Source organism: Ruditapes philippinarum, unplaced genomic scaffold (genome assembly GCF_026571515.1).
Source record: "Ruditapes philippinarum isolate M1 unplaced genomic scaffold, ASM2657151v2 ctg1375_1_1_1_1, whole genome shotgun sequence".
NCBI lineage: Eukaryota > Metazoa > Mollusca > Bivalvia > Venerida > Veneridae > Ruditapes > Ruditapes philippinarum.
The window spans coordinates 252800-275061 of NW_026857788.1; the positions used below are offsets into that span (position 1 = coordinate 252800).

A 22262-nucleotide genomic window follows, 5' to 3' on the forward strand; every position below is an offset into this window, starting at 1 on the left:
TTAATAGTTGTTTGTATGGTCTTTAATTTAATTTAGAATATTCTGAGTCTTTTTTTCCTAACGGACTTTTTCGGACTGAGGGATGGATATGTATAAACTTTGAAACTTGTGTTTGTATGTGTCGTTTCAGTTTATTTTATATTCTTTTTTTCTTTTTTTGTGTTTGTTCGTTTGTTTTTGTTTTGTGAATAACTAAATAAAGAAGCAAATTATGCAAATTTAGAAAGAACGAAGTACGAAACTGCAAATCCAGACTCGGGCAACAACAAAGTTTATAATACTGACACAACAAAAATAAAGCAAATCCCGTACCTTATTCAGTGCCAAGTTTTGACTATATCCGTCACTAGTAAACTCCTGAATAGCAACATTTTTATACAATAAAACTCAAATAAACAAAGTAGTTATATATCACTCTACGTAGCTAAAAGGTAGATATCACCACAAAAACAAAGACAGTGAATAACAAATTAGTAAAACCTTTTTCTAAAACAATTATTTCAACACCTGCTCTAGCCACTGGGTGTCCACATTAAACAAACTGAGTGGTGATTTATCATTAAATTATCAAACAAACTTAAAGTTTTAAGACAGATTTGTTATTTATAATAGTAAATTAGATAACTTTATAAACGCACGATTAAAAGAAAAGGAAAGAAAAAAAGCAAGTGAAAAAGAATGTAATCTGTATTTATCTCCTCAATAATACGTTAAAAACGCTCCGATTTCAAAAAGGGGAGACAAAATGAGTCATACATATTGTTCACGTAAATTTTTAGATTTATTCTTGTTGTTGCAGGAGGTATTGCTGTTTGTCCAATTCGATTCGTGTCAAAAACTATGTTTCATGGTTTTAATTGGAAAATATATATGTTTGACGTAATGTTGATATGTAAAAGTTGTCGTGATATTAGGGGTCCATACTTCAAACCAATGGACTTTCAAATCGATGTGGCCAGAATGGATTTAAAACTAAGTGTGGGAAGTTTTCAATCGGCAAGAAAATGCTTATTTATTTGTAGATATAAAAACAACAACAGCAAAAAAAACAACATATATCTGCATATAACATGGAGAGGCACCCGTGGTCTTACTCTGACAACATAACCTTTAAGGTCGAGGAAGTTCTTTGTAAATCATGAATAAAATTCAAACACAGCAATAAATTTCAAAAGCTAAAATAAAAGCGAATGTTCAATGTCTCTGGATCATGTTCATATTACCAGATTTTAATGTAGGATGTTATAATGAAGAGAGAAAGGAAGCAGTCATCTTCTTATTCCATTCTCCACAGAAAGGTTCATGAGTCGGCAAGACTTCGCTCTTTATCGTGATTTTGAGTAACCTTGGCTAGCACAGAGACTAAAATTGTGAAATAAATAAGTCATTTATAATATGAATTTTTAAATGTCATCGTCCGATCCTTAAACAATATGATTATTACTGTAACAATTAAGTGAATAATATATCAATTAAAATAATCTTTTCAAGGCAGGTAGCATCAAACACAATCGGGTAAAAACAATACTTGTTATTACCGTGTACGTTATTACATTGATGTTTTAAAAGTATACATATTTGCAGATAAATAAAACATTGTTGTAATTTCAATTGTTTGGTCAGAAATGAATGTGTAGACCCGACGCAGAAAAAAACATACCATACAGCTCGCGAACTGTTTATACTGCCAGTCCTCCTATAACGCTTACTAAGGTCCTGACAATTTGCCGCTTTCTCCCGGGCCCCTTTCTGTCGCCGTCTTTGCATCATTTCCGCTTGCTGAAAACTAGAGACCTAATGGCCGATTCATTCACCTTCGTTAATTATACCTACTCCTATTTAGCTGAAGGAGTATTTCCAATTATTTGTTTGAAAAATTAACTCAAAATAAAAAAAAATTAAATTAAAAGATCGCCCGAATTTCTAGTTTTTTAACGGACGTCATAATTATACGTCCTATTTCATTACGCTATTGACAACTGTTGTTGAAAACTTGTTTCTTTTGCCATATACTCGTAATGCCCAAATGACTCTAGAATAATTAGAATAATGTCACTTAAATATCAATTGACGTTGTCACGCATTTTCATTTTATTAAACATGTTTAAATTAAAATGTTGTATAAGCATTTCGGCGTGCGCCGATGTTGCGTTACCATGGTTATTAAAGTGCACAAAGCTCGTGAAGGAAATAAAATTTAACGATGAAAGTAAAACTAATTTTTTTGAAACAATGACACCTTTTCGATTTATATAAAAAAGTTTGTTTTTATGAACCAAGTAAAATGACTGCAAAAGTCCACGAACGTATTGAACATACCTCGTAATATGATGAATATAATACTGGCTATTGAAATTTAAACATTTAAACAAAAAGCGCCTATTGTGTCCTGCAAGTGTGTGAAACCTAGCCTAATATAACAAAATACAATTTGTTTTGTTTGGTTTTACGGCGCACCAACACAGTTTATGTTATATGGCGTCGAAACACGAAGGCTTATTTTGGCTATCCTTTGGTGTTGAAAAGTTTAAGCAACACAAGGGGTTAGAGATCCATTTAATCGCTTCTTACGATCACGCACGGTTAATCTGTGGTTGCAATTCTGAGGCCTCATTCCGTAATGGCAACCCCTCTGTCAAAAGGGGAACAAAATAAAAAAAATCAGTAATATCATTCAATTTATAGCTAATAAAAATAACAGACACATTGGTCCAGTGGAAACTGTATCTGACAGTAGTTCGATCCCCCGCTTCCCGAACTACAATTTCCAATTGTCTTCGCAAACATTGGTCAAGTTCAATGGTTATATACATATCACACGTTGATAAAAGAGCCTGTTGTTTCTTCATGAATGACGTTTTTATGTAACATTTGATTGTCCTCTCTAAACACAAATACGAACAGTCACCCGGAGTGAGCCACACGTTTGTGCTTCTGGTGGCGACTTTTGATAAAGGTATAATTAGTGATGGTCAAAACTAGTGTAAAGATCAAATTACACACAGAGTCTACAATAGATGAGTAATACAAACATACTTTATTACAGTTAAAAAATCACCAAAGAATTTCAAATTTTATTCCAATGAACATGTTTATGTATATGGCAAATTCTTTTTAACATGTTTGTCCAAACAATTTATAAGGTACACTTGAAAGTTAAGTGCTACCCGTATACCCCGAATGATAAGGTTAATAAATCGTAACACCGTGTAATCTGTAATACTATATAAACCATGGCGTTGCTATGATATCCATGGACACGCCGGATTGTTTCGTTTGTTCGGCGATCTGAAAAATACTCAACAGTTCAATGGGGTTATACTCATTTAGGTGATATAATTGTGTAACAGTGTCAGATCTCTCTATTCCATTCTCTTTGAAGTCAAAATTATACATTTATTATGACTCTGAACTGTATTTGCTATAACAAGCAGCAATGTTAAATTGAAGATAGCTGTATTAGTTCTATTAGTCAACATTTCCTCTGTGTTTAAAACCGTTACTGATTTTGATTGAAGGTTATTTAATTTTCCGGAGATGACGATTAAGTCAGTGGGATATGTATATGTTGCAAAGAAATTACATATTCCAACCTTGGGTATAATATCAACTAAAAGCTTGTATCAATATAACCATCTGACTGTTACCTCTCATTCAGAATATTTGATTCCACTACTTTTTTGTGTTCAGGTTTCAATACTGTTTTAAACCGGTGTTCGGGTGGTTCAGAGATGTTGCAAATTATTTCTCAATCATGAACAGACTTAATATTTGGTTCAAACAAATTTATCCTAGATCGATTGCAACTTATATTAATCACTTTTGAGTCCGCTTCCTGGAGCCAACCAGTACTGGTGTCATATGAAGAAACATGGTCGTTAGCCGAGTAGGACTCGAACCAATGATCGCTTGGCTGAGAGACAGACACCTTAACCACTAGGCCACCGCTCCCCTTAATTATTTAATTACTACATTTTCCCGCCAAAGGTCGTCCAAAATCAGTTTACAGGTAAGAACTAAATATAAGAGGAATTTTCATTGGTCCTTTAAAAATATTAAACTGGAACCTGGGAATCTCATTGACCATTTTTTCTATTCTAAAATAAAATTTTAAGGATAGTTCTGAAATTAGATGTAACGGTTAGTTCTTGCCATTATAACATAACATGTATAAATACTTCTTAAGTGAAATGTACAGAATAGTTGTTTGACACTATACATGTAGTTAAATTGTTCAGATGTTAAGTTCTGTTAAAACACACTTTCTCCCGCAAAACATTTTACGCTTTGTTTAGATCCCAATGCGTTTTCTAGTAAACGGTTTGTTTCTTTTACATAAAAAGTTATCTTAAACAAGAACTTACTGTTATAAATTTTGTCCAAAATAACGAGACCACCAATAACATTCACGATCCTGCTTTTCGAGTTTAAAACCCAATTGATTATTCTATCAATTGTAAGAAAAGTATTTTTACATAAAAAGGTTACTAAGGATTTTTTTCTGATTTTCTGCGTTTTTCAGTATTTCCCGTTGTACATGTTGCAAAACCGTGGTTTTATTATACAACCAAAACGTTCTCATTTCTAAACTTCCTCTTCAAATTTCGTTTTTATTTAATTTATATTGTTTAAATAATCATTGCTAAATATAAAATGGGATTCATTATATAAAATTCTAACACGACCCGCATTTTTCACTATTGAACATAGAAGAACCGAAAGTGTGTGTTATTATGCAACAGAGTCACAGTTTTAGATATGTGACGTAATCATTATACATGTGACGTAACCACTAAAAGAATCCGACGCGCTTATAATAAGTACGGAACCAAATCAGGCGCAATTTTGCTGAATATCAGGTACGGCAGCATTAATTTGTTGATGTCGTGTTAGAATCGAAATAATATATTCAAATCGGTGATTTTATCGCTGGATAACATCACTGTTTGTCGTTCGGATGCGCATCATTATATCACTCGGGCTACGCCCTCGTGATATAATTCCTCGCATCCGAACTCCAAACAGTGAAGTTATTGAGCGATAAAATCACTGTTTGAGATATATTATTTCTTAAATAAACAATTTACAATTAGAGTAAAAATTAATTAACTGTGACAAAATTATAGAGTACAAACAAATGGTTCTATTTGTAAGTGGAGTTTAAGGTAGCCCGAAATTTGCCAGCATCTCAGATCTTGATGAATTGTGGTATACAAACTTTTTTTTATAAATAGAGGGCTAAAATGACGTGCGGCTTCGGCGGAATTACGTCTTTTTTTTTATAAATAAACCGGTCTGTTTTTATCATGTTTTATGTCATTAATTTAGTTCAAAATTTATCTGCTGCAACAGTGATGCAAACTTACAGTTTACAATAAAATAAGGCACTTAAAATAATGACACAAAAGTGGAGCAAAAATAGTTACATGATAAGGACGTTTCTATAGTTAAAATGGCTAACCATAGCGATATATCCACCAAAGAAGAAAGTGTAAAAGCAAGGGAAATTTCCTTAGCAATCCGTAGCAATACATAACATAACATAACTTTTATTCGACATTACAATCGTAACAACAAAATTATAGTCGATTTAGATCTACATCTAGTGCAAAAGTGAGACAAGTGAATTCCTAACCTAGAAATATGTTTACATAGAAGTTCATTACATGACGAATGTCAATCATATTAGAATAAAATATGTATTTGGTAATTATATGTAATTCTAACACGACCCGAATTTTTCCCCATTGAACATAGAAGAACCGAAAGTGTGTGTTATTATGCAATAAAATCAGTTTGACGTTCTATATTTAGACACGTGACGTAATCATTATACACGTGACGTAACCACTAAAATGTGAAAATCAGTAAGGAAACAAAGCAGGCGCAATTTATGTTAATAAGGTAATGCAGCATTTATGTGTTGATGTCGTGTTAGAATCGAAATAATATATCCAAATCGGTGATTTTATCGCTTGATAACATCACTGTTTGTCGTTCGGATGCGCATCATTATATCACATGGGCTACGCCCTCGTGATATAATTCCTCGCATCCGAACTCCAAACAGTGATGTTATTGAGCGATAAAATCACAGTTTGGGATATATTATTTCTTAAATAACATAATCATTAACACAATTATCAGAAATGTATTATGAGGGCGAGAGCTCTGCAAGTGTGTATAGGTTATTTTTGTGCGAGTTGTTTCCCTTTCATTGCAAAAGTCTTATCCCGCTTATATACGGTCAAAACATGTGCCAAACTAGTACCTCAAAATATTGTGATTTGCAGCTATAAACATTACTTTATTTATTACTTTATTCACTTTAAGCCATACAGATCTTATTGATACATTTTTTATGATTCATTCTGGAGCATATTACCTTGATCAAAAAACAGTTCGAAAGTCAAGGTATTTTAAGATATGAAACATTGGTACTATATCTCGAGATAATCGACCAATTTATGTCAGCCTTTCGAAGATTTCAAAACTAAAGACTGACAATATAGGTCTATGGTGATTCACCATGTTACTATATGTTATATGCTTATTGCTAATATTACGACTAGCTTGACACATGTTTCACTACATAAGATTAAATCACAAACAAAAACAATGTGCATGTTTAAATAGTACAAATTGTTATAAGGCATGTAACACACATTTACAATGTACAACATAATACAAATTATGCAAAGCATGTTAGATTAATATAAAAGTTTAAACAATACAATAAATGTTCTAAAGACGGTCTTTAAACGCACAAAATAAAAAGCGTGCTATACTAGAGTGTTTTCGTGTTTTTACTTATCATAAGATTTTCAAATTTTTGTAGTGTTGGCCACCTGCAGTAATATGGTTTTAATATGTTTTTAAGTAGATCATAGAATTTCGGGCATACTAACATGAGATGGTATTCATCTTTGATTTGATTCATGTAACAATTTTGACATTTTCTATCTTCCCTAGGAGTATCATTATGCCTTTCAGTCTCTATCGCTAAATTATGTGCTGATAATCTACACGTAGTAAGTGATATTCTGTGTGTATTATTATTGATTACATTAAGTTTTTTTTCTTGTTTAAAATTATGTTTAAATATACTAAATGTTGACAATCTATTTGAATTATTAATATTAGCATACTGCTATGCCCGATGTTGTGTCTATCCGAATTTACATGTACCTTTCACTGTTTCATGAGCGTCTGGTGATCCAGATCGACCGCTTCATTATTATTTCATTTTTAAGCATAATACTAATTGTCGCAGTATAATTATCGTTCATTTAACACAATTGTATGTTTTACTATTGATTACAACCATTGATATCACGCAATTGTCCGTATATTTATGTAAAATCCAGTCCCAGGTATAGCGCGCCATACTTGTTGTTGTCGCTGTATGCTCCGTGTGACGTCACATTCTAATCACGTGATACGAGGTACACAACAACAACAAAACGGTTATAGTAAAACCGCAGTTGAAGATCGAGAGCTCGACCGGGTGGTCAGTTAGAAAATGGAGGTAAATTAACCTGAATGGGTTATATATTTACTTTATAAAGATAAATAAGGTTTTACCAGTCATTGATCCATAATAGAATACCTAATTATTGAATACTATAGATAGAGACCCCTTGACCAGATCGGGTCAAGAGTACTAAATTTTTACCTTCTTCTTAAGAAGACTATCAGATACTTGGAACTGGATATATGAATTATATCATTAACTGTATAAGTGACATTGACATTTAATTGAACCAGAATTTGTTTATACTAAGTTGTTATAATATTTAAGAGAAAACTGAACTTGACCGAATCCGGTCAAGGTATATTGAACAATCTATATTTGTAAATAAACTGTTTTAGTGTTTAATTGCTAATGGTCTGATTGACCCAATATTAAAATAGTGTGTAACTGGAACTCTGTCTTCTGTTGTCCATTTATATATAATTAGTCCCACTAACTCCAAAGTAATTGGAGTTCATGTTATGACCTTTTGAAATCAATACATCCTGACATTTACCTGATTGATTGAAAAAAGGGGCATAACAATACAAAGATTGTTTATACAGTCATGTCTATTATTCTTACTTTAATATATTGAAAATTTATTTCACTTTATATATCCTGATATACCCATATATTTGACATACATATGTTATCTAATATACATTTGACCTGATACGCCCAGTTTTTACCATTGTATGTTACCCCATTATCTGTATCTTTTTTAAGTAAATTATGTCTTTTTTAAAATGGTATCATCACTAAGTGTCAATACTTTCATCCAATATCTAATAACTATAATATTCCTATGTATTGACATCGGATATCTTCCGATTTCTCCGTACATTCCAGCAAGGTTCGTAGATTTTCGAACACATAGAACTTTTCGAAGAAATTTATAGTGACCTAACTCAATATTTTTACATTGTGCACCATACTGTAGTTAAGTATAGATCCTACTAAGCTATCAAATAATTTGCATTTATCAATTGTTTTAAGTTAATTGTATACGATAAAAAGGTTATGTAAAGCAAACATCGAATGTTGAAAAATGTGTTTCTGTGTTCGGTACCAACTTCCGTTTTTGAAAGATATTTGAATGAGTTTGCAATTTCTAATGTTTGTTCATTAAAATAAAAGTCATATGAAGTGTGTCTACCTTGTTCGAAAATCATAATCTTTGTTATTATTGTATTTACTTTAAGATTCCATGTATGTACCTAGGTCATTTAACATAGATTGTAGTGCTTCCGGTGCATGGGCAAATAAAGAAGTGTCCTCTGCAAAAAGTAGCATGGTTAATGTTAAATCATCAAAGTTGATTATTCATTCAATGTTAGCATTGATATTATTTATAATATCGTTTATGAAAACTTGAACTTGGGTCTCCCTGTTTTACGCCGATATTTGATTCAAAATTTTGTGATATTTGTTTTTATTTCATGCTTAACAGTGTTTTATTGTAATATATCAGATGATTATATTCTGATTAACCACTAGTGAAATTTATAAAATATAATTTTCACTGTAGCCGGACTATATCTGAATGCGGATGAAAAGAAAATTAAACTAAATGCAATAACAGGCAGAAATAAATGCCGTCATACGTAAATTTTGCTTCTTTAGGAAAAAAAAGTCGATGTCACCATACATCATGTTAGAAATGTAAGGAAATTAGAGAAATCTAACAAAACTATATTTCAAAATTGATGATGTGACGTCATGATGTGATGACGTCAGAAAGGAGAATGCGCGACGTTACGCGGCAAAATCAGTAAAAATACTTAAAATCACTTAAAAAGCATGAAATAAAAAGAAAATTTATTTGTTTTACATATAAGATTGAAATATATTTCATTCGCGAACACCAGCTATTATATTTTCACTCGTGGCTACGCCACTCGTGAAAATATTGCCTCTGGTGTTCACTCAGTGAAATTATATTTCTGTCTTACATGCAAAACAAACAAATATCCTCTATATTATATCGAATTGTGGCGTTAACATTACTATACATGCTTTTAATGGCATTTACGAATTTCGAGCTTACTTTTTCTTGTATAAGTTTATTAAAAATGTACGCACGTTCTAGTTTGTCGAAGCATTTTTCGAAATCTACAAAAGCAACATATAATTTCTTTTTCAATGACAGTGTTTTTGTAAAATGAAAATGCAATCTATTGTTGATTTATTCTTTTGGAACCCATACTGATGGTCCGTTATTTTATTATGTTTTATAGACCATATAGTGAGACGATTTAGTAGAATTTGTGAATAAATTTTTGCTATGATATTTATCAAAGTTATTCCTCGATAATTTTTAGGATCTTCTACATTGCCACTTTTCGGTATCGGCACTATGATGCCTTGTTCCCATTCCCGAGGGTATTCCCCTGTTAAAAAGATTCTGTTAAATAACTTAAGCATAAAGTTTGATATTTCTGGATACGAGTACTTATATATTTCTGCCACTATGGAGTCAGCACCACTACTTTTAGAATTATTTTGACTGAAAATGGCTTTTTCGTTTTCTGACATAGTTATTTCTTTGTCTAGAAATTTATCTATGATAATTTGATAGCAATTTACATTATCATATGCATTGTCTGTACTGTATAATGTTTTGAAATGCTCATAGAAATCGGTCGTACGTAAATTTTCCGCCTTTTTGCTAGTTTTTGTATATTGATTTCTAATTTTGTTCCAAAATGTTCGTGGTTCTGATTTTGCTCATTTTATTTAATTGTATTATTTCTTGATACTTATACCACTTTTTTGTTTTCTTTAATTTTATTGTAGTTATTCTTTAAAGATATATAATTTTCACGTAATTGATGATTATCTTTATGTTTTATAAAAGCATTTCTTGCTCTTTTATACACAGTCCGTGCTTCATTGCACTCTTGATTAAACCATGGTTTTTCACCATGCACTTTGTTAACTGGATTACTTTGGGTTTTACGATTTTTTCAGAATACGGACGTTGATATCTCATTCAATATATCAATGAACGCATTTGATATCACGTTTATATCTTGATTAATCTTGACATAAAGTTTGTTTATATCATTTCGCTTCAAGTTGAGTTTCTCTTGGAAATTATAAAATTTGTTGTCAAGTTATGATTTTATGAGTGGATTTATACTCACCTGATAGTACATTACATTAGGATTTATCTCCGCATATTACGTTCAATCCGCCTAATAAAAACCAAGCGTCTCACTACACTGATCATCACATGATCATTAGAAGTACAACAGTAACGGGGAATTACCCCAGTTTGTTCTATAAGTGAAAAACGTGAACAAAGTATATCTTATAGAAATACATCAGGGGAGAAGGGTGGAGCCATCAGGTGAGTATAAATCCACTCATAAAATAATAACTTGAAAACAAATTTTATAATTTCATTTCGTGATTTATACTCACCTTATAGTACATTACATTAGGATAGATTTCTAAGCAGCAATACTAACCTCCGGAAGTGGTGATGTATTTCTGCCTTCTTTTTGAAGATCATAAAACAATTCTCTGAACAAAAGACTTCTCTCTTTTCTTCTTTTTTTTATTTTAAAACATTCTTCTTCTTGAAGAACCTCATAACAAACTTTCATGAAACTTCTTTATATCCCATATATACATGTTTACATAAACCGTACACTCTTCTCAAAAATCAATTCCACACAAAACCGTCGGGAATAAACTTTGATTTGAAAATATCTTAGAAAAGATTCAATCTTCTTAGGTTGAACTATACAGCGACGTTTGAACTACACAGTAAGAATACTTGAAGTAACTTGTTTCAAATAAAATTTAACGAAGGTGTTTTGTTTTCTTTTGACCAATCTGCAGTGTCGAGAATTGATTTTATTGACGCACCTTTAAAAAGTGCCCATGAGGGACTTAAAGCTCTTGTAGAATGTGCTGTTACACATTTATGTTTATCTTCATAAGCCTCTTGAATAGTTTTAACAATATATGAAGCCAAAGTTTGTGAAGAAGCTTAAGAATGAGGTACATTTATACAAATAAACTTGTTTCATCTTTACCTTTAGAACGTCTGAAGGATTCAGCTCTTTCAAGATAGATAGCAAGTGCTCTTTTAGAATCAAGTAATTTGATTGTCTTGAAAGCTGGTACTTTTGCTGATGAATGACCAGGTCTATCCTGTTTAGCAAAACCTTGTCTGATGAAAGTTACCCCATCTGTCTTCATATTAACGCTTGAAGATCGCTGGCTCTCCTGAATGTCGTGATAGCTATAAGAAAACAACTTTATATGTTAAAAAATTAATTGATGTTTTTCTCAAAGGTTCAAAAGGATATTTTTGTAGCGCACTAAGAACTTTAGGCAAATCCCATTGAGGCAACAACTTTTTAGAGCAGGTCTTAAATTGAATACTCCTTTTAATAATCTGATAACATACGGATGTTGACCAATAGGAGTGTTATCTACTGGAGGTAAAACTGCAGATTACATAGAGCGGTAACCTATTATTTATTGTACAGATCTGATAAAAACTCAGTACAATTATTTAAGGATGCTGTGAAGGAGTCAATGTTCTTTTCACGACACCATATCATAAATTGTCTAAATTTACTGGAGTAATCTTTCTGAGTGCCAGTTCTCCAGCTGGCTTAACTGATTTTGAAAAACCTTTTTCTCTAAACTGTCTGTCGATAGCAACCATGCAGTCAGTTTCAGAACACCTGGATTTGGATGACATATCTGAGATTTTGGTTGTTGTAACAGATTTGTAACAAATGGAATACATAACGTTTGAGCTACCGACAGATTCAATAACTGTGGAAACCATGGCCAGAATGGAGTTATTAGAATCAGTTTGCAATGAAACTGTTTCATATTATGAAGAACTCGGGAAATGAGACAAATTTGGGGATTGGGGGGGAAAGAATAAGCATACATGTTCTCCCATTAAACTGAGAGAGCATCTATTGCATATGCTTCTTGGTGTGGAATCCAGGCACAGAATATCTGAGTTTTCCGATTGAGGGCTGATGCAAAAAGGTCTATGCTCGGAACACCCCAAATTTGAAATATTGTTTGAACAACTGAATGATTCAGACTCCATTATGTTGGTTGAATTTTCATTCGACTTAGACTAACCACCACTGAAGGTGACCTGTCAAATGCTTTGTAACTGGTATTTTGAAATTTAGATCCCATAGAACTGGGTCGCCAATAATGAAGTAGATGTAATTGCACTGGACGCATTAATAACCTGGCATTCGGAACAAGTTCTATACATGATGCCATCAAACCCAGAATCTGCAACAGAATCTTGGCTGTGACCAACTGTTGTTTCTGAATTGCCAGAATAAACTGCACAATTTTGTGATGTCTTTCTCGTGTCGGAGTTACTGTTCACCTTTCTATACTGCAACAGCCCCCCTTTATCAGTAATTTTCTGAAATGGACACAGTTGAGATTTTTTGACATTTATTATAAAGCATAGCTGCATGAGAAGATCCACCAATCTCGATAGATTTTGAACAAGCTGTATTTTGACTGCATATAGCCCCAGCCAATCGTCCAAATAAACTGCTAGACGAAACCCCCACTGTTGTCTATATAAGCTACTTTTATTGTCACCAGCTTGGTGAAAGTTCGAGGTGCAGACATTGGGCCAAATGGTAGTGCTCGAAATCGATATGACTTGCCCTGAACAGAAAAACTCAGGTATTTCCTGTGAGGGTAATAGATAGGGATGTGCATGTATGCATCGCTCAAATCTATCGAAATTGCATAATATCCTTTCTGAACCAAATTTAGAACAGATTTTAGAGACATCATTTTGAAATGATGGTGTTTCAGATACCTGTTTAGGAGCTTTAAATTTATAACTGGCCTTAGATCTCCAGTTTTCTTTGGAACAAGAAAACCCGTACTGTAAAAACCATGTTTGACCTAGTCTGGAGGTATTTCTTCTATAGCATGTTTTCTTATTAATGTATCTACCTTCTGCATTATAATATCTAATTGTTTCCAATACCCCATTGAACTTTGGAATTTCTACAAATTCTAACTTGTAACCTTCCATTATTATATCTAGGACCCATTGGTCTTCTGTTATTTCTAACCATTTTGGATAAAACTGTTTTAGACTGCCCCAAACAGGTATCTGTGGATGAATCATTAACAATTCAGGTTGATTTGTTACGAAAAGTACTACTTACATTAGATGCTTTAGGCTGAGATTTACTTCTTTTGGACCTCTGTGGCTGTCTGTAGCTTGGAAATTCACCCCTGGCAGGACGACTTTCAAAAGTCTGATTAGGCAACCGTGGTCCTTTTCACTGATTTGAAGAGGTAGAATCTGGAAACCTCCTCTTGCGACCTATCTCTGGTAAAAGATCCGACAATTGAGAATTCATCTCTTTCCTATCTGTTAACTTCTTTTCCATACCATCCCCAAACAATGCTGTATAGGGCAAAGGAAGTGTCCATAAATGATCCTTTATGTCTCTAAGATCATTTAGGCCTGTGTCAGCTAAAGCTGTTTTTCTTCTTACTTAGTGGTGAAAATCACCACAACGAGAAATTTGCTCCAATGACTTTGTAGACATCGAAAAGATATCTCTAACACACTGTATGATTTTGTCTACATTTAGAGAATTCTCCTGTAAACGACAATAAATTTCCCAACGCCTGTTGTATGTATAAACTAATAATAATGCCCATACGTGCTGCACATTGACCTTGGATTGCTATCTTTTCAAGAGCTTTGAGAGGTTGTGAATGCAGAGATTGAGTCTTCGAGGCTGCTTTACTACCATATTTCTTCATCAACAGTGATTCTACTATGGTATCAAGACTTGGAACTTGCAACAACTCTTCTGCAGAGTCACATACAGGAAATGTTGACTTATAAATGTCTTTATAAGCTGAAATTCTAGAAGGGTCTGAACTACGCCATGACTCCTTAAGTACTATAACTTTACTGTCATCAATAAACAACCCTGAAGTATCTTTGTCTGATTAAGTAAGTGCATCTTCACCAAACATTTGTGCTAACAGTTTCTCAGTCTTAGAACTGTATTTAATAAACCTATCTGGCTGTGGGATGCCATCAGCGTCTACAATTTCAACACTGGAATGAGACCGGGCGTCCTCGTCTGAGTCGATGCCTAATTCAGAACGCTCCCTTTGTCGTGGTTGCAAAGAGAGAACATTTACATATTTACATATCGTAATCCCTATTCAATGAGTTAGTAAGAGGTAACAAGGGTCTACTACCACCTGGAGCGGTGTAATCCCTCAATGGCACAGGTCTACTCTCACCAGAAGTGAAGCAGAAGTACTCGGTCTCTGCAAGACAGTTTTCGAATTTTTCTTGGTCATAAACCAAAGAGCTGATAAAATTTAGCATGTAAAGAAGAAACTTCACCTTTAAAATCGGTAACATCTTTACGTAAAGAATCTAAATCTTTCTTACTCGCACGTGGTGTGCGCTTCTTCGCCGAAGATGACAAACCGGAAGTTCTAGAAACTGAACTTTCCGATAAATTTTCTTTTTCACGCCAAGAACAAAGTGGGGTCCTGTTGTACTTCAACAGAGCGTCTAATGATCATGTGATGATCAGTGTAGTTAGACGCTTGATTTTTTTATTAGGCGGATTGAACGTAATATGCGGAGATAAATTATAATGTAATGTATTATCAGGTGAGTATAAATCACGAATTGAAATCTGTAATTTTAGTTTCATCTATTCTGATAATATTTTCAGTCGCGTCTATATGTACATGATTTTGTTTTTGGCATGGCAAGCTAAAATGCAAACCATTGTGATCAGAAAACTTATTTGGTAAAAGTATTTTAAAATCCGAAATATATTCCATATAAGAAGCATGTACAAGTAAATATTTAACCGTCGGGCTACCCCTTGTCGAATGAAAGGTAAAATCACTGATACATAGGTCATTATGCAAACGAGAATTGCCTATAATAAAAGACGTGCTTTGACAAAACTCAAACAAGGGTTTACTTGCATTATCAACAATATTATCGCGTGAAACGCGCAGTGGTATATTTGAGCAATTAAACAGAGTTGTCATAAATGCATCATTGTCAAGATATTGATCATAATTCAGGATATCATTTTAATTAAGGTCACTGAAAATAAAACATTTGCCTTTTGATTTATATATCTCGATACCCGACTCAATTTCTTAAAAAAACGAAATCTGAGTCAATTACAGAAGAATTACTTGGGGGAATATATGTACAATATAAATATACATTTTCTAAAAAATTAAACAATTCTTTGGATAATTCCAACCAAATAATAGTACGTATATATTTATCAAGGGATAGCTTATAATAAACTGAAATTAAAACAACAAATTATGTGTACAAATACCTGAAGTCCAAATATAAATGTAAAATTCAAAAATTTTTTATTGATCCCCGGAAAGAAACCCTTTTTGAATAGCACAGTTAAAACCAAAATTAAATCCCAAAAACATTTAGAATAAAAATTCCCCCCAATAAAAAAACCACAAAAATAATTTTTAACTATTTTTAAAATAATCCAAGCTCCCAAATTAATACAATTCTTTGGGAAAAATTTCCAAATAATTAATTAGGGACTGATGACTTAAAATGAAGCGATTTCTTAAAATAAAGGTAGAAAAATCCACTTGTATATCTTTACGCACATTACCGGGTTTTATTACTATAAAGTAATGATATATTGCAATTCAAATAATGATCCAACAATTTTTTAAATAATGCAGAGTTTTCTACCGTAAGAAATATTAAGTCATAATAGCTCAATTTTAAAAATCTAGGGAAAAACGATTATTGCGAAACCAATGGACATCATGAAATTATTTGAATGTCCTTCTGACTTCTCTAATTAACATAATCTTGTCCTTTGCCATCAAACCATCTCTAAGTATTCTATTGTTCCGATATAGTTTATTACCTATATTTTTTGTCCTTCTTGTCAAGTTTTTGAGAGTCAATTTGTTCAGTAAACGCCTTTGTTTGTATCCCGATACGCCTGGAGGTTTGCATTCCAACTCCATATTTCTTCTCCTTCAGTCGTTTTTTTATTCCTCGTCATAGGATTCGAACCGTATCTATTCCTGTTCTTTAAAGTTATGGAATTTAGCTATGATGGGGCGGTGTTTCATTGCTCTAGCATCACCAAGTCGTTCAATGACCATTTGTGTGTGATCAATATGTAGTTCGTCTGCTATGAATCCTCTAACTAAATGCTCGCACTGGTCGGTTTCAGCGGCCTTTCCATTCTTTGGCAGTTCCGGTAAAATATCGGATTATTCTGCATGGATCTAGGTCCCAAATTTTTACTTGAAATTTGATTCCTTTTAATTTATGTTCTTGTACAGTAGAGTCCAGATTTTCGCATTTATTTTGAAGCTTATTGACTTGTTGTTTGTATTTTGCTTTTTTATCATCATACTCCAAGAAATTGAAGAGATTCACTGGCTTCTCCACTTTTAGTCTCTAGAGTTTTTATTTTGGTTTCCACTGTCGCGGTTCTCACATTTATAAGATTAATTGCTTGTTGTAGGGACTCAATTTTCGGCATAAACTCTTCTTTTTGCCTGACGTCTTCAATTAGTATTCGAGCCCATTCTGGTAGCGTAGACGGAACCGGTGATTGAAATTGATGTGTTTGATGCATCATTATATTGTTCCATAGGTAGAGCAGGAGAAGCACATTGATTTGCACTCACCACTGTTTAAAAGTCCAGTATAATGTGTGCTCATTCCGCTCTGTGCACACAGGTAATGGCTACCTATGTCCACTCCAGGTGACCCGCTTGCTTTTCGTTTTGCAGCCCGCTTTAGCTTCCTTTTTTGACGTTTTGTCAAACTTTGTTACGCACTCATTAGGTATGATTGTTATTAGTCCTTTTGGTAACAAAAATTACGAATATCGATGTCCAATTAAGGAAAAGCTTCGAAAAACCAGGAGAGAAATAACACATGTTCTCACACTTTACACATCACGTGATATAATACAACCGGAAAAAGTTTCTAACAAAAACAGCCGCCTCCAGCACAATGTGCAAGTGTTAACAAATTAGAAAATAAATTTGGAAGGTTTAACATTGATTTTTAGCAAGTTACTTCACATAAAAAGGAAAACCAGTGTTAAACGGATCAGCAAAACTGTTTACATTTTGAACGGAGTCAGAACTATGCAAAAACGAAGAAATCAAGGCGAAACCCATAGATAAGGCAAGTTGAGCTGAATATTTAAACTGATTTATACGGGAAGCCGGCAAAATCTGCAAAACTATTAATTGTTTATATAGAAAAAGATAACATAACGGAAGGCTTGCACTTTCAAGTACCGCCCAATCAAACCTAGTCTGCAAAATTTTCAATGTTGCCGTTATGGACAGTCTTTGGTAAATCTATTTCATTTATTTCATTATACATCTGTATCCATAAAATAGGTAGCGATATCATTTTCTACAACAAAAGGATATTTTGTCTTGCAGTTAATATGACCCATAAGCTAAAATATATACTTCCCTAATGCAGATAAATAGAATGATTTTAAAGAACATACAATGTCAGTTAATCTATTTATAACAAGTCTTAATTGTTTACTTTTATATGCATAGACAGCTTGTCAACATCTATCACTTTTCTGTTCTTTCTTCTGTTCTTCTTACCGTGTTTTACCACTTTATGTTCCACATGGACTGGCCAATTTGTGTCCGAAGTTAGTTCTTCTCTTTGAAAATCTAGACCAGAAGCATACTCTCTTCTTAGATGTTTAAATGTAGGTGGCGGTGGAATAGCCTGTATGATCGATTTTTTTTGCAACATTAAGGTCTTGGAAAGTAAATTTATCATCTTGTTGCTTAAATCATCTACTTCTACTAACGTAAATTCTTTGAAGTTTGAATTTCGGTAGACAGAATTAAGAACTTGTTCGTGTTGTTCCAATTCCAGTTCAGCTTTTCTTTTCATAAGATATAAGTGTTCTTCATTTCCAAACAATTTTGTGGACTTCAAATTTTCCTTTGAGTGTAGAAGATTGTCTTCAAACATTTCGATATCTGATAATTGAGAATTGGATCGTTCAATACTTGCTCGATGCTTAGCTTTGAGGGTGCTCATTATGTTTTCTACAAAAGTGTTATAAGCATCATCAAATCCTTTCTTTATTTTATGTAACTGAGTTTTAATCACCCTCTCAGACGCGAACATATCTGCTTTGCGATTAAAGTGATATAGTTTCAGTCTTTTGATGTATTCCATTTTTTCACTTATGTTATTTTCGAGACTTTGTAAACTCTCAGTTGACACTTTGCAATCCGCTAATGATACTAACTCTTGGCATTTTCTATGGGTCACGATGGCGCATTCATTACAACACGGATGATCATGGTCTGTGCAAACGTATTTCACTTCACACTGTGGATGATCAATGCATTTTGTAAGACTGGTTACGCATTCAATTTTTTTAATATCTAATAACTCATCATCCACTTCAATGAGTTTGTGATGACTAGTAAATTTGTTTGTAAGATGGTGTCTTCTGCATGTTGAACACATCAACTCGCGACATTCTAAGCAGTACATAGTCGCAGGTTGGTTTTCTACATTTCGAAGACATGGTACACAGAATTTTGAAGACGCAGCAGATTTATAGTTTATATCTGACTGATCCGAAACAGTAGTTGACCCAAAAGTACATAAATCCCGATCCTTAGTATGAGGTTCTGCTTTAATTTGTATTTCGTCTTTCTGAGAAAACACATTTTTCATTTTGTCTTTTGTACTATTTTTATTTGATTTCTGAATACACCAGTCCATTGTTTTGCATTTACCAGGCACTCTATCAGAAGTTATTTCAACGTTATCACTGTTCTTATTACCTTCACTGTTTAATGGTTTCTTCATTTCGTCGCTTTCAGTGTTATTTGATTTATAATTTTTATTTCTCTGTTTCTGTGCAAGTAGAAGCAATTCGTAATTTACCGGAAATCTGCTAATCCAGATCCCAGCTCGTGAAATATTATTTGTATCAACTTTTGTGTCTTCTTTGCATGAAGGACAACAAAAATTTTCATTTTCCTCAATATCTTCGGCATACTTAACTAAACACAAATGACAAAATGAGTGTGAACATGGCAATGAGCGTGGTCTCAAAAATATATCCAAGCAAATAGGACAATGTAATTCCTCTTCCAAACCGGGCTGCCCTCCATAGGTTTCCATTTTACTTTGGCAGTTTAGCAAATATTCTCAACACTTTTTTGCGGTATTGATCCTTCAGTTTTTCTTAAAGATTATATTTAGCTTTACATAATGAAGTTTAATTTTCTGAAAACGATATATTTGTGTACTAAACAAAGTTGAATGTTCATGTATAATTGTTAATAAATTCCCATTTCATCAGACCAAAGACAAGTGAGTATGTAACTGTATGATTAACAAATAATATGTAAGCTCTTTTAGGTCGCCTCTCTTTGAAGGACTAAAGAAGGGATAGAGCCTATAAAAATGTCAGTCACCTTGGTCTTTTCATGTTAAATACAATAAAACGGGACGCCCAAAAGGGCAAAATTGAATATGTTGCTGGTTTGGTTTGATTGAGTGTATTCCATGTATTCAATTACAACAGGTTTAATCCGTTTTTTATGGTTATTATTTGGAAATGCTATCAATGAATGTCGCCCTTCCTTGTTGATTCTTGTTTATACGTGTTTTACCTTAGTCAGACATTGAATTGTATCGACTGCAAACCATTCGTCAAATATTTTTCGTAATTTTCTAAATGTGTTTGTAGAGGCAAGAATTGATAGAAAGACATTGACGGTACTTGTAGTTAGTCACTTTCAGAAACATTGGTAATTGCTTGTTAGTTATACAGAAAATCAAGTTAGTTAGACCGGTCGGCGAGATATGACCAAAAATGAGCCGTGTCACGACAAAACCAACATAATGGGTTTGCGACCAGCATGGATACCAGCCTGCGCATCCGCGCAGTCTGATCAGGATCCATGCTGTTCGCTTACCAACCCTTTTACAAGCCGAGAAACTGATAGCGAACAGCATGGATCCTGATCAGACTGCGTGGATGCGCAGGCTGGTCTGGATCCATGCTGGTCGCAAACCCACTATGTTGGTTTTGTCATGACACGGCTCAAATGTGTTTAAAATGGCGTTAAACCCAATTTACAAATTTTTACAACAAAATATACAAACATTTTTTTTACTTGATTCTGAGGGATCACACTTTTATAAAAGTTTATTTTCAGTGTTACACAATCGTTTGGAAATGCTATTGTATTGTGTCTCGCACATATTATTGACTTTAATGCAGCAATTACTAGTAAAAGTTCGGCGCGTAATAATCTTATCTCAAGGTCATATCTTCAAAATTATAAGGCATATAACTAAACGATTTATATATAAATTTTGTAAAGACCCAGGAGTTATTGAGTTTTTAAGTAGGCCATTACTTTGCTGCAGTATTGATCTTTAAGGTGTTTTTTAGGTATAAGGTTTCTTTACATAAGGAAGTTAAATTTTCCGAAAACAATGTAAAAATGTGCTTAAGTACGGTGTTCCTTTGGGGGAAATCGTTTCTTTAAATCGGCAAACCAAAAAAAACAAAAACCAGTACGCACATGTGACGGAACGAAACGCCGAAGAGACGAAACGATACACCGAAGCGTCAGTGTAAACAGTAGAAAATCTTGTCAAAATGCAAAGAAGCGATAAGACAATGCACTTTGGTGTATCGCCTCATTGTCTCGTCGAATCATTTGCTTCCTTTGTGTTAAGTCGATGGCCCCAATGGTACACTGTATTAAATCAGTGTTTAAACATTTCAGGCCATAATTCTATAAGTCAAAAACATACTTATTCATACATTTTTGGTATTGCATTGCTTTTGTCACACTTTGATGGTACTATTTTGAAAACGATGTTGAACGTGCTACAGTGCAATTTAGTACGACGCCAATACCTTTTAGCTCACCTCAGGACAAATTGAGCTTTTATGTTCGCATGATGAACACTTGCTGGCTTTCTTCAAAAATTATTTAATTAGTACATACATGGGTAAAAAAAATAGTTCCTACACAAGTTATATAAATGGTTCTAGTCTGGTGCATATATGTAGTTCACAGGAGGTGAAAAACTATTTGAAATATTAAATCTTTACTGCTCAAGAGAAACATTTGCCATGACTTAGATCTGTCGCATGTAGTATAAAATTGAAGCTAGGCCTCTACATAAAATGAGAAAACATGCCCCATTGTCAAAATTGGTCCCGCCCTGGGGTCACTTATCCATAGTTTTATTGTGTGAAACGGCATAATTACTAAGTTTCCGTAAACTTCAATAGAAAACACACTTAAACAGTTCTGTGTGAACTACATGGCACAGAGCTTTGATACCGGTGTTTGACATGACAAGTCTCTTTCCCATGTGACCCAATGACCTTTTTTCTGAATTAAAGAATTATGCCCTGTTTTATTTTTCTTAAATAATTAGGTAATCAATAGTATGGTGGCATATTTCTGCCACCAGATAACCATATAAATAACTAACGTAACTAGTTAACCTCTTAATTAACTAGTTAGTTATGTGGTTAACTAGTTACGTAACTAGTTAATTTTTTCAATAAATAAAAGATCATAATGGGAAATAAATGCATGTTAGTGCCTACAACTGCCATCCTTTTATTATTTTACCAGCTTAATATTAAGTGGTTAACTAGTTACG

General features: G+C 33.4%; 1 protein-coding gene across 1 annotated transcript; it reads right to left on the reverse strand.

The window, feature by feature from the left end:
* Positions 1-16381: 16381 nt before the first annotated feature.
* Positions 16382-19774, reverse strand: LOC132751065 (RING finger domain and kelch repeat-containing protein DDB_G0271372-like). The gene has a single exon (XM_060741174.1). It carries the CDS (start codon positions 19743-19745, stop codon positions 18114-18116), a length of 1632 nt encoding a protein of 543 aa, XP_060597157.1. The 5' UTR covers positions 19746-19774; the 3' UTR covers positions 16382-18113.
* Positions 19775-22262: the final 2488 nt, after the last annotated feature.

Bases quoted from the DNA above. Each gene is read 5' to 3' on its own strand.
- LOC132751065 (XM_060741174.1), bottom strand. From the start codon at position 19,745: ATGGAAACCTATGGAGGGCAGCCCGGTTTGGAAGAGGAATTACATTGT.